The 13,154-nt window shown below is 39.1% G+C and overlaps 1 protein-coding gene across 1 annotated transcript in view; it reads left to right on the forward strand.

Annotated features, from left to right (window-relative positions):
- The window catches only part of RMND5A (required for meiotic nuclear division 5 homolog A), a 76,621-nt gene that overhangs the window by 57,460 nt on the left and 6,007 nt on the right, over window positions 1–13,154 (forward strand). The window contains exons 5-8 of the mRNA XM_053588094.1: window positions 2,927–3,093; window positions 5,193–5,358; window positions 9,899–10,001; window positions 11,930–12,084. Of these exons, the coding sequence (XP_053444069.1) occupies window positions 2,927–3,093; window positions 5,193–5,358; window positions 9,899–10,001; window positions 11,930–12,084 (591 nt within the window). The remainder of the gene's footprint in view (window positions 1–2,926; window positions 3,094–5,192; window positions 5,359–9,898; window positions 10,002–11,929; window positions 12,085–13,154) is intronic.

A 13,154-nucleotide genomic window follows, 5' to 3' on the forward strand; every position in this document is an offset into this window, starting at 1 on the left:
AGAATCAAGCAATGCTGATATTTTTTCTGATTATTTTATGGCCATGTTCATAGCAAAATTTGAAAGTATAATAAATAAAAATAAAGTAGTAAATGAAAAATTATGTTGTCTAAAATGCCTCTTTAAGTTAAATGGAGTTACAAATACTCATTGCTTCAAAAGCTTGAATTTGTAATTCATAACTTGGATTACTTTTAGGAAAAGTAATTTGGTGCTACTCTGGCCCTTTCATGAAAATGGAAAGTTAAGAAATTTTGTTTTATTTTCAAGTATAAAAGCAATACATGTTAATTTACAGAAATTGAAAAACATAGGCTAGCATAGAATATTATAAAAACAACTGTAATGTAGACTGCTGTGTGGCTGGTATTTATTAATATGTCTTCCAGTGGTTTCAGTCCCCTAGTGCTGGTCTAATAGTTGGTGGCCTTGTTCTGAAGGCTCGTGCTATAGCAGTTGATAAATAATGCCTTCTTGGTATCATCACTGTTAAAAATACTGATAAAGTAATTTTTTTATATATCACACTTTTCCCCCTTTTAATACTATATTGTGAACATTTGCCTATGAAAATGAGATTGTTTTCTTCTTTTGTGAATCATTTGCTTATGGTCTTAGCCTTTTTTTCTGTTGGCTTTTTTTTTTTTTGAGACAGAGCCTCAAGCTGTCGCCCTGGGTAGAGTGCTGTGGCATCACAGCTCACAACAACCTCCAACTCCTGGGCTCAAGCCATTCTCCTGCCTCCACCTCCCAAGTAGCTGGGACTACAGGTGCCTGCCACAACGCCTGGCTATTTTTTGGTTGCAGCTGGCATTGTTGTTTGGCGGGCCTGGGCTGGATTCGAACCCCCCAGCTCAGGTATATGTGGCTGGTGCCTTAGCCACTTAAGCCATAGGTGCCGAGCCTTTCTGTTGGCTTTTATCTTTTTTTTTTTTTTTTTGAAACAGAGTCTCACTTTGTTGCCCTCAGTAGAGTGCTCTGGCATCATGGCTCACAGCAACCTCAATCTCTTGGGCTTAAGTGATTCTCTTGCCTCAGCCTCCTGAGTAGCTGGGACTACAGGCACGTACCATAATGCCTGACTTTTTTTTTGAGATGGGGGTCTTGTTCTTGCTCAGGCTGATCTCAAACCTGTGAGCTCAGGCAATCCACCCGCTTAGGCCTCTCAGAGTGCTAGGATTACAGGGGTGAGCCACCACATCCTGCCTGGCTTTTATCTTTTGTTAAAATTTGTAGTTACTCTATTTTGCTCACTTTTTTGACTTTACAAACTCTTGAACATACACCAGAAACAAAAAAGAAAAAGCTCACTGCCTTTCCTTACTTGTTAGTAGGAAAACATATTCATGCTTTTATGGGTAGGAGATTTGGGATATTGGAAAGAGACCTGTTTAAATGCTCTCCTTGGAACTGAAGTCTGTTAAGATGCCTGATAGACTAGAGATGGCAGAAACACAGTACTATTGATAACTGTTGGTGTGAGCAAGTTTATCAGACTTGGCATACCAACTTGACAGTACTCACCTTATTGCCAAGCAAGGATCCACAGTTTTAGTAAATGTTTCCAAGGTCCAGACATTTAATATTTTAAAAATCACCTTGAGGTCAGAGAATCTTCATGAATTGACTCTTAAGATATAAATGCCTTACTTAACAAGTTAAATTAGAATGTTTATCTGCAGTTGCGGCTCTTTTGGAAAAAGGCAGGATCCTTTTCCAATGGTGCAGCTCTGTAAAGTTCAGTCCAGTCAACTGATTCGTTACCAATAACTTGAAAGATTTTACTCTTGTGGTTTATGGAATTACTCAGATTTTACGTTTATACTCAATTAAGATTCCAGAGGTCTTTGGTAAATTGGATTACATGATGATAGTTAAATTCTTCATATAATGTGATATTAATAGCTTCTGTATTTTAATATGTTTTAGAGAAATAAAGTAGTGCTTCCTTATCACTGTATTGCAAAATTTGATGTTTTTTCTAGTTTGCATGTGTTTTTTTAAATTTCAGATAAATATGAGGGGACAATTAGTTTACAGTAAACTCCCTGTTAGAGTTGTGCCTCACTCCCAGGAGGTTGTGCCATATACCCTTAACATTGTACCTGTTACGTGGGAGCACACCAAGCCCCTCCCTGCTCCCTCTTCCCCTCCCTCCTCCCACAAAATTTTATTTTAACAGTTAGCTTTTCAGTATACTTTTCTGTTTCAGTCCTCATCAGACCTGGTGGTCCCAGCTCAAGATTGGTTGTATCAGCTGTTTTATTCTGTAGAAACTTGCGTCACTATACGGCCCTTTAATACAGTTCCTGTGGGTCTCAACCCACAGATCATTCAAAATTGAATCTTGTTTTTTTCCTTATTAGTACTAGATTTGTACAAATCATTTTGGCACAGTAAGATAAACTGTATATTTGTCTAGCTTTATCTTTTCTTCATTAGACTAAAAGCACCTTGAGGGGAAATACCTGTGTTTTCTGTTTTTAAACACAATGTGAGTAGCACAATGGTTCCCCTTCAGAACCGTTTATTCATGTATAAACAGGCCATTTTAACAGGAAAAGATCAGTGGATTTAGGCAATTTAGGCTAATACTTGCTTCATAGTGTGGCCTTGTATAGTCCAAGTCCAGTATAATGTGATGTGTCAGAGTCATTCTCGTCTAGTTTTAAAACATTCATAAATATGTAATTGTCACCTAACTTAATATGTTTTCTTTCTTTTACTGACTGAAAGGGCCTCTTTAGGTATAGTTGGTATTATTTACTTACTTTACAAATTCTTAGCCTGGGGATTGATGTTATGACAGTCCTCCACAAGATGGCAGGCAAAACCCCTTTTTTGTGTTACTAGGTTTCAAACAATTTTTAACACACCTTGCTTATGTTCTTGATTATTGTTAAAATCCTGTTTGCTTTTTCTTTAGGTGGGCAGTATCGAACCGAGAAATGCTAATAGCGCAAAACAGCTCCTTAGAATTTAAGCTACACAGACTGTATTTCATTAGCTTGTTAATGGGTGGAACTACAAATCAGCGAGAGGCATTACAGTATGCTAAAAATTTTCAGCCATTTGCCCTAAATCATCAAAAAGGTAAGTCTGTAGTCGGATGTTTTTAATGTTTGGAACAGGGCTGTAATTTATCTTAACTATATCTAATACATATTAGCTAATAAACTAAAACAATTATAGATGGTAATCACTTAAAAATCTCTGACTGGCTTTAGAACAAAAATGAAACTTTAAAGCCTCTAAAGTGAGAAGTCAAAAAAGACTGCAGATTTGGAGATTCCATATTAAACTAAGGGGAGACATGAGGAGGATTGAGGTGTGCACTACTCTTTCCCCAGCCTTATCTTACTTTATGCTGCTGTTATTGCCATGACAAAATGTCTGAGGGACAGGGTGGCAGGTGTTCACCCCACTTGTCAGGGTAGGAGCGCTAGGTAGCCTGCATCAAAGATGTGGGATGACATAATTGTTATTCTTCTAGAAATGGTAATAATACTGTGTGTACTGTGGATAAGAACTAAAAAATATAAGTTCAATGTTTTCTGTGCTTTGTTTTTCTTCCCTTCTCTCCATTGTCTTTACTTCGGGGTAGGGGAAGAAGCCAAGCTTAAGGACCAGAATTTCAAGACATTGTTAATGTATCAGGTTGGTGCAAAAGTAATTGCAGTTTCGGACCATGAATTTAAAATCATTATAACTAGGCTCCAACACATCAATATTAATCAAAATAGGTCCCATTACAGTCAACACATTGTTGCCAATAAGAAATAAGTTTGTTTCTCCTGTAGCATAAAAAAAAAAAAATCTGTGCTTCAGGATTCTACAAACACTTAGAAAGTATTTTCTGCATCCTGCTGATTGTGGACATGTTTTTCTTACAAAAAAATTGTCTAGACACTTGAAGTTGTAGTGGGTGGCGAGAGGTAAGGGGAATATGGTGGATGAGGTAAAACTTTGTAGCCCAATTTGTTCAATTTCTAAAGTGTTGGTTGTGTGACGTGCAGTTGGGCATTGTCCTGGAGAAGAATGAGGCCCTTTCTGTTGACCAGTGTCAGTGGCAGGCATTGTAGTTTTCAGTGCATCTCATCAGTTTGCTAAACATACTTGTAAAGGTTTGGCCAAGATTCAGACAGCTATAGTGGATCAGACTGATAGCAGACAACCAAACGACCAAAAGACATGACCTTTTTTTGGATGCAAGTTTGGCTTTAGTAAGTACTTTGGAGGTTCCTCTCAGTCCAGGCACTGAGTTGGTTGTCACTGGTTGTTATATAAAATCCATTTTTTGTTGTTTGTCACAATCCAATGGAGAAATGGTTCATTGTTGTGTAGATAAGAGAAGACAACACTTGAAAATGATGATTGTTCTGGTCAGCTTATGAGTCACCTGCTTATCAAGCTTTTATTCACCTTTCCAATTTGCTTCAAATACTGAACGACTGTAGAATGGTTCAGTTCTTCAGCAACTTCTTCAGTAACTTCATGTGTAGTTGTCAGAGGATCAGCTTCGATGATTGCTCTTAACTGGTTATTGTCAACTTCCTATGGCCAATCACTAAGTTCCTCATCTTCAAGGCTCTCATCTCCTTTGTAAAACTTCTGGAACCACCACTGTACTGTACGTTTGTTGGCAGTTCCTGAGCCTAATGCATCATTGATGTTGCAAGTTGTCTCCTGCTTTATGACATATTTTGAACTCAACAGTGCAAAAACCACAATTACTTTTCCACCAACCTAATGTTAGGCTATATCATTTAGGTGGGGTATTCTTGCCTTTCTTGGCTTATTACCTACAAGCCAACTCTGATGCACTGATTTTCAATTAATATGCTATGGCACACCAGTATGCCACGAAAAATTTTAAAGATCATTAAATTATTTTTGAAAAACTTTCAAAGCACAGTAATTTTTTTTTGTTTTACTCCTTTTTGTGTGTGTGTGTGTGTGTGTGTGTGTGTGTGTGTGGTTTTTGGCCAGGGCTGGGTTTGAACCCGCCACCTCCGGCATATGGGACTGGCGCCCTACTCCTTGAGCCACAGGCGCCGCCCTTTACTCCTTTTTTTAACCAACATAATTTAAGTGTGCCGCAGAAGTTGAACTATAGGTTCAAGCATGCCGTGAAATGAAAAGGTTGAAAAATGCTGCTTTAATGCCTTTTTTGCTAATGCATTTTCATTTAGACATTCAGGTTTTGATGGGAAGCCTTGTGTATCTCAGACAAGGGATTGAGAACTCACCATATGTTCACCTGCTTGATGCAAACCAGTGGGCTGATATCTGTGACATCTTCACACGGGATGCTTGTGCCCTCCTGGGGCTCTCTGTGGAGTCCCCTCTCAGTGTCAGGTATGGATATTGGCTCTGTTTGCTATTGAAATATGCATTGGTTACCTACCTTTAACTTGTCTGGTTCTTCATAATTAAAGTCAAAACTTTTGTCTTTCTAAAGAAAAATGCTATTGGTATTTCAAGAGATCATTACAGCTGGCACAGTTTTAGGGCAGCGGTTCTCAAAGTGGGGTGTTGGTGAACCTCAGGGGATCTCGAGAGCTTTTCTACACTGTTGATGTTTACACAGTACAAAAACAATGATGGGCTGACTTGCTGGAGACTTAGCATAAGTTGAGGCAGAGGCAGATACTTGCTGTATTCCTCACCACCACATACTTGTGATTTAAGACTATAATCCTAACACTCTGAGAGGTCAAGACTGGAGGATCACTTGAGGCCAGGAGTTTAAGACCTGCCTGAGGAAGAGGAGACCTGGTAGCACATGTCTATAGTTGGAGCTACTTGAGAGGCGGAGACAGGCTCAAGCCCAAGATTTTGAGGTTTGCGGTGAGCTATGATGATGCCACTGCACTCTAGCCTGGGACGTAGAACAAGACCCTGTCTTCAAAAAAAAAAGGGCTGGGCAAAGTGGCTCAGGCCTGTAATCCCAGCACTTGGGAGGCCGAGGCAGGTGGATTGCCTGAGGTCACAGGTTCAAGATCAGCCTAAGCCAGAGCGAGACCCCCATCTCTAAAAAATAGCCGGGTGTTATGGCTGACACCTGTAAGTCCCAGCTACTTGGGAGGTTGAGGCAAGAGGATCACTTGAACCCAAGAGTTTGAGGTTGCTGTGAGCTAAGATGCCACGGCCCTCTACCAAGGGTGACAAAGTGAGACTGTCTCAAAAAAAAAGAAAGAAGGAAAAGAAATGCTAGTTTTAATTGGGTATGGTGGTACGCACCTGTATCCCCGCTACTGAAGGGGCTGAGGTGGGGTGATCACTTGAGGCCAGTTTGAGCAACATAATGAGACCCCTGTCTCTTTAAAAAGAAAATACTTGGCTCAGTGGTGTAGGTGCCAGCTACATGCACCGGGGCTGGTGGGTTCAAACCCGGACAGGGCCTGCTAAACAACAATGACTACAATAACCAAAAAGTAGCCGGGGGTTGCAGCAAGCGCCTGTAGTCCTAGCTACTTGGGAGGCTGAGACAAGAGAATCACTTAAGCCCAAGAGTTTGCGGTTGCTCTGAGCTGTGATGCCACAGCACTCTACCAGGGGTGACAAAGTGAGACTCTGTATCAAAAAGAAAAACCCAAAAAACTTGTTTTACTTAAGAATGTTCTTGATGAGATGTTAAATTATTAGCTTTATTAATCTTGACCTTTGAGTACACTTTTTAAATATTTCTATGACAAAATAGAAATTTTGTGTAAAGCACTTTAGTTTCCTGCCAAAGTATGATTGTCTTTTTTTTTGAGATAGTCTCAAGCTGTTGCCCTGGGTAGAGTGCCATTGTGTCACAGCTCACAACAACCTCCATCCAACTCTTGGACTTAAGCGATTCTCTTGCCTCAGCCTCCCAAGTAGCTGGGACTACAGGTACCCCCACAGTGCCCAGCTGTTTTTTGTTTTTTGGTTTTCTTTTTGGTTGTAGTTATCATTGTTGTTTGGGGGGCCCAGGCTGGATTCAAACCCACCAGCTCCTGTTTATGTGGCTGGAGCCCTAGCTGCTTAAACTACAGGCACCTAGCCTATGATTGTCTTAAGACAAAGCATTGTATGTTGTTTAAGAGGTAACCGATCACTTGTTTTCATGAAATGCAATTTTTACTTGAAAGAATCACTAACAGACAAACTAAGTTATACTCAGGTTTTTGGCATTTTTTAATTGTTAGCTGTCTTTTTAAGAGACAGAGTCTCGCTGTGTTACCCTGGTTGGATTCAGACTTCTGGATAAGTAGCAGGGACTAGTTGTGCACGCTGCCACATTCAGCCTTTTTTGTTGTTTTTGTTGAGACAGTTTCACTTTGTCGCCCTCAGTATAGTGTCTTGGAGTCTTACCTCATAGCAAGCCTCAGACTCTTGGTGGGCTCAAGCTATTCTTTTGCCTTAGCCTCCCAAGTGGCTGGGACTATAGGGGCCCACCACAGCACCTGGTTATTTTTAGAGACGGGGTCTGGCTCTTGCTCAGACTGGTCTTGAACTCATGACCCACTGTGCCCAGCCCCCATTTAGCCATTAGTAAGATAAATGAAGAAAGCTTATCACAGCAAGGAAACAACTAACAGTATCTTACCATGATGAAAAAGTTTGAGATATTTGTTTATTAGTTGGTTTGGCTTTTGGCAAGGGGTGAGGGTGAGTGGGATGTTTAAGATTTTTTCAAGCTAAAATTAAAATTTTGGGAGACTTGCAACCTCCGTTGTGAGCTTGTCAGCTTCTCCCTGCTCAAAGACTTTTCTAATGACATTGGTGGGGATATTAATGAATTTGATTGCATAGCGGAATGAAACATTTAGAAGGTCTTAATTCAGTATGCTCTTAAGAAATGAGGCATGCATAAGTCAATATAAAGACCAATGCATTTTAATGTAGCAGGGTACTGAACTACTGCCTATTAAGTTGTAGTGTGTTGGTAAAGAAGAATATCCATAATGATCTGAAAAGGCAATTAAAGTACTACAAATTTGTATGAGGCTAGATTTTTTTTTTCCATTTACGTCAAAGTGTATGTTATAATTGAATGCAGAGTAAATTATAAAAATCCAGCCATCTTCTATTAAGGCAGGCATTAAAGATATTTGTAAAAGTATAAATCAGTACCACTCTTCTAATGAGTTTTGATTTTTGTTTTGAAAGTAATTATTTCTTACAAGAATATCAATGATAGCTATCACCCACAAAAACAAGAGGTCTTAGAGCCTTAATATTTGAGCATTTAAAGGGGTCCTGAAGCCAAAAATCCAGGACCTATCTTAAGAATATAGCTTTTAGCTCTTTTATTCATTTAATTCCCCAAGTGTTTGAATCCCTGCTAGGTATCAGGAACTGTGTGGGATACAATGGTGAATACAGTACAGTCTGCATTCATAGGTGTTCCACACGGAGTAGGAGACAGACTCAGTGCTGTTAACTGTAATGTGAGGCAGTATTGCCATCAGGTTTTGGGGAGTAACAGACTCTGAAATGGGGTGTGCATGCAGGAAGTTTTTTGGGATCAGTACCTGTAGGGGCACAGAGAAAAGCAGTCACAACAAAGGTCTCCACCCATATCTGCAGAGCTCTAGGACTGTGATGGGCCTGTAGAGTTGTCCCAGTTTGGGTCTACAGGGGCTTTTTATCCTCACGTGGAGCAGTCACTGGATGTGACCCTAATTAGATGGTTTTCTTCAACTGAGTACAGTCCTTAAGTGTTGGCGGCCAACACTTCCAGATCTGAGAAATGAGTGCTCCCACCTTGAACAGGGGTGATTTGGATGTAGGGAGAAGGATGCAAAAAAATGGTTCAGGGGCAAGAATGTTACTGGTGACTGATAAGCAGAGGCCATTAAATCTGGTATCTTTGTGAAATATAAGGACTTTTTTTTTTTTGTACCAATGCCAAATTGTTAAATCTCAATTTTTTTGGACCAAAGATGATGTTGTAGCACCAGTCTACAGACCACATTTTGGGTATCACTCCTCTAATAAGCTATACATTGTAGCAAATTTTGTAATGAAAATAAATTTAAGTATGCTGATAATATAGTTGGTAAGGAAGAGGATGGGAAAGGATGTTACATCTTACTTATTGTTGACTGAAGAATTCTGTACAACATCTCTTTTCCTTTCAAACTCAGATGCTAAAACCACCATATTTGGAAGAGCAGTTCTTAATTCCTGTTCTTCCTTCATTTGAACTGACATGTTCTATACTTCTTTCATTTAATGATTGGTTCTCCTTTTCAACACTGGCCACCGACACTGCTTTTTTTTTTATTGTATATTTTAAAATTTTGTTTTTCTAATTATTGGGAAATTAAGCTAAAATTAAGTACCCTATTGAATAATGCCAGTTTTAGTTAGTATTTTTTTTAATGTTACATTTTCTTACTGCAGATTTCCCTAATTAGGAAGTTTTATTTAGTAAATACAGGGTTTTATTTTTATTTTTATTTTTTTAGGCAAGAATTGTTTTTCAGTATGTAGGTCACTACAAAAGTTTGAGACAGAGTATTTTATGGTCCATTATTTCACTTCTAAGAGATGAAGTCAATGACATCCTTTCTGATTCACTTGTGCAAGTTTCATCTTGCTCAGCTTATTGGTGTTGCAGAGAGGGTTTCATTTGTTTCCATCTGTGCACATTTTATGTTTCATGATTTTTGTTTATCCCAAAACTTTTTGTAATGACTCATAATTGCAGATATACCAGTGGGCCTGAGGGATAGGAGAGGGAAAACAAGCTTTTTTTCCTTCTAATAGAAATGGCTGGGTTTGCTTCTAGCTGAACAGAAGGCTCTGTGCCCTTTCCAATGCCCAGGGCCCTCAGCACGTGCATCTGGAGGAATTGACATCTCCTCAGACCAAGTGGCCTGACATCTAGCCTGGTACTGACATTTTCTCTCTTTCCCAGTTTCTCAGCAGGTTGTGTGGCACTGCCAGCTTTAATTAACATCAAAGCAGTGATTGAACAGAGGCAGTGTACTGGAGTTTGGAACCAGAAAGATGAATTACCTGTGAGTTCCATTTTCTATCGGCTATTTACTCTTCCTGCCTGTAGAAGAATATGGGTGTTAAGGGTTTAAAATGCCTATCATCTTGCCTTTTAACCAGGCTTTTAAATTATTGTAGCCATTTGACAAGAGTTCTTTTATGACTCTGTAGACATGAGTAAATAATGGAAGTGAGGAATCTAGTATATTTTGGGGCCACTAGAGGAGTATTCTTAGAATTTTGACTTAAAGTGACATTGAAAGTTGGTAAAGGAAAAACATCAGAAGTGGAGAGGGTCATACATATTGTAGCGCGCAGTGTGTTCTACGGTACAGTTCACAAAACATTTCTACTGTGATTTCTTTAAATATAAAAGCAGTGTCAGTTTAATTGGATTTAATTTTGTCTTAAGCATTGGTGTTGATGAGTTCATAGGTTTGTGTTGGTTATATTTTTCTAATACCAATTCAAATATGTATAGATGTATTAAAATACAGGTTGTTTCCATAACAGCTGCAGTTACCATAGACCCATGCTGTGTCTATTGCTCTGTGGAAAAGGCCTCAGCTTTAAACATCAGTACCAGTCACTTGCCAACTCTGACTTCTCTAAGCAGTAATTTGTTCATCTCTAAGATAGGGACTAACCTTCTCTTAATCGACTGCTAAAGGTTAGGCTAGAGAGAAGATAATCATGCTTAGAATAATAATATGAGACACATAGTAGTTACTCAAATTGTAGCTGCCATGGTACAGTTACGACTTGGAGTGGCAAAGGTATGTGTTTTGCCACCAAGCCTCTGACAGTAGGCGCTAAAATTCTTGCTTGGAATTATTTTTGTCATTGTTATGTCACAGACCTTGAATGGCTAAAATGTGCTTCTGGCTTTTTGCTTTTTTCTGCCACTCCCATGCAATTACCTTGTTCTTCCAGCTGGCAACCCTGTCAGTTGGTTGCCCCAGTTTTTTCTCAGAGATCTTTTCTGGTTAAAGGCACAGGTGCATTCCCAGTCCTATGCGTGGTCAGGACACAAGCAACACCCCTTCTCCACTGCTGCTGATTTGATCAAGTGAAAAGAAACTTGAGTCTCCACTTGGCTTTGCTGAAGTACATGTCCAGCATGTGTCAGTTTTCCAGTTATGTTGTAAGAATTTCTGATGCTTGCACACTAGAACAGAGGAGAATGAATTCTGAATTTGCCTGAAGCCCGTGGGTCAGGCAAATAAAGCAGTTGGAGGTGGTGATCTGACCATCATTTATCAGGATTGTTCTTGTTACACCTAGTCAACTTTCTTCAAAGAGTCTGGGAAATGGGCTTTTATATTGGTAGTCCTTTTAGATTTAGAAGGAAAAAAATTCCCAGAACTGATATTTGTGGAGCCTCTGTATATGCCTGCCACTCTGCTAGGTGATTTCTCAGTTTTCAGATGATTTATTTCATTTGCAGCAAAGAGAAACAATGGATACAAGTGCTGTGGCTCTAGTGTACAAATTACAAAAGGGTCTGTTGAAAATTGCCTTAAAGCCCTGTTTCAGGTGGTTTTTCTGGACCATTACACAGAAAACATGGGAAGATCTGAAGCACACACAGAAGTAAACCATGTTTAGCCTGTCTTAAAGGAGTTACTGTGCTGAATTTTATCACCCAGCTAAGTATGCTACAAAATAGTTGAGTTAACACATAAGAGTTTAACTTCTAAAATAACACCTTGCTTTTGATGCTCTCAGACATCAGAATTTGGTTTGAAAAGTAGTGTTACAGATTATTTTAAATGTTAATTTAACCTTTTAAATCCCTAAAGACTTTCTGTCTTTGAGTTAGAGTGCGGCAGAAAGTTACATTCAGATGCGTAGATCTCATAAAAATCCTTTGCTGCATAGTGCATGTTATCTTGTGGATGGCTTTCTGAAATATAACTTTAGCCTTTTTGCTTTTTGTTTTTTTAAACAGATTGAAGTAGACCTTGGCAAAAAGTGTTGGTATCACTCTATATTTGCTTGTCCCATTCTTCGTCAGCAGACAACAGATAATAATCCACCCATGAAATTGGTTTGTGGTCATATTATATCAAGAGATGCTCTGAATAAAATGTTTAATGGTAGCAAGTAAGTGCCTGACTTTTATGTACTAGTAAATAAATTTTATTTTAGTACTTGATGGGAAGAAAAGAAATAATGAGGTTAAATAAATCCATATTTAGAAATAGATTCTTAACTGTGCATTTGGCCAAAGTAGGTGGTATATGGTGTTTTGGCATTTCCTTTAATTTATTTGATTTGGTAATTACATTTATAATCATGATCTTTTAACTTTTTAGTAGGTAATACATTTCCCTCCCTCTGTATACATATGGTAGCATACAATAAACAAAGAGTGTCCAATCTGTGGGCTACATGCTGCTTTTGTGAGGACTTTTTTTGGTTATCTATGGTGTTCAATATAATGAAAAATATGCCCAAACTTTTTTTTTTTTTTCTAATCAGTTTTTGTTAGTGTTTGTGTATTTAATGTGTGGCCCAAGAAAACTCTTTATTTCTTCCGGGCGTGGTGGCTCATGCCTGTAATCTTAGCACTTGGGAGGCCCAGGTGGGTAGATTGCCTGAGCTTACAGGTTCAAGACCAGCCCGAGCCAGAGTGAGACCTCATCTCTAAAAATAGCCAGGCATTGTTGCAGGCACCTATAGTCCCGGCTACTCAGGAGGCTAAGGTAAGAGAATCGCTTGAGCCCAAGAGTTTGAGGTTGCAGTGAGCTACCACCGTACTCTTTTGAGGGCTAAAAAGTGAGACTTTATCTCAAAAAAAAAAAAAAGAAAAGACTGCAGAGTATTCTGCCATATAGAAGTTTGATTATTTAGGCAGTTCCCTACTGATAAATATTTAAATTGTTACTCCAGTGTTAAAGTAAGTTCCTTTTTTTTTTTGAGACAGAATCTCACCTTGTCACCCTGGGTAAAGTGTTGTGACATCATAGCTCGTAGCAACCTCAAACTCTTGGACTCAAGCAATCCTCTTGCCTCCGCCTCCCTAATAGCTGGAACTACAGGTGTCCACCACAACTCCTGCCTATTTTTTTGTTGTTGTTGTTTTAGCAAGCCTGGGCCGGGTTCAAACCCAGCCAGCACCCTAACCACTGAGCTACAAGCACCCAGTCATCAACTTTTTTTTTTTGAGACGA

Source organism: Nycticebus coucang, chromosome 4 (genome assembly GCF_027406575.1).
Source record: "Nycticebus coucang isolate mNycCou1 chromosome 4, mNycCou1.pri, whole genome shotgun sequence".
Lineage (NCBI taxonomy): Eukaryota > Metazoa > Chordata > Mammalia > Primates > Lorisidae > Nycticebus > Nycticebus coucang.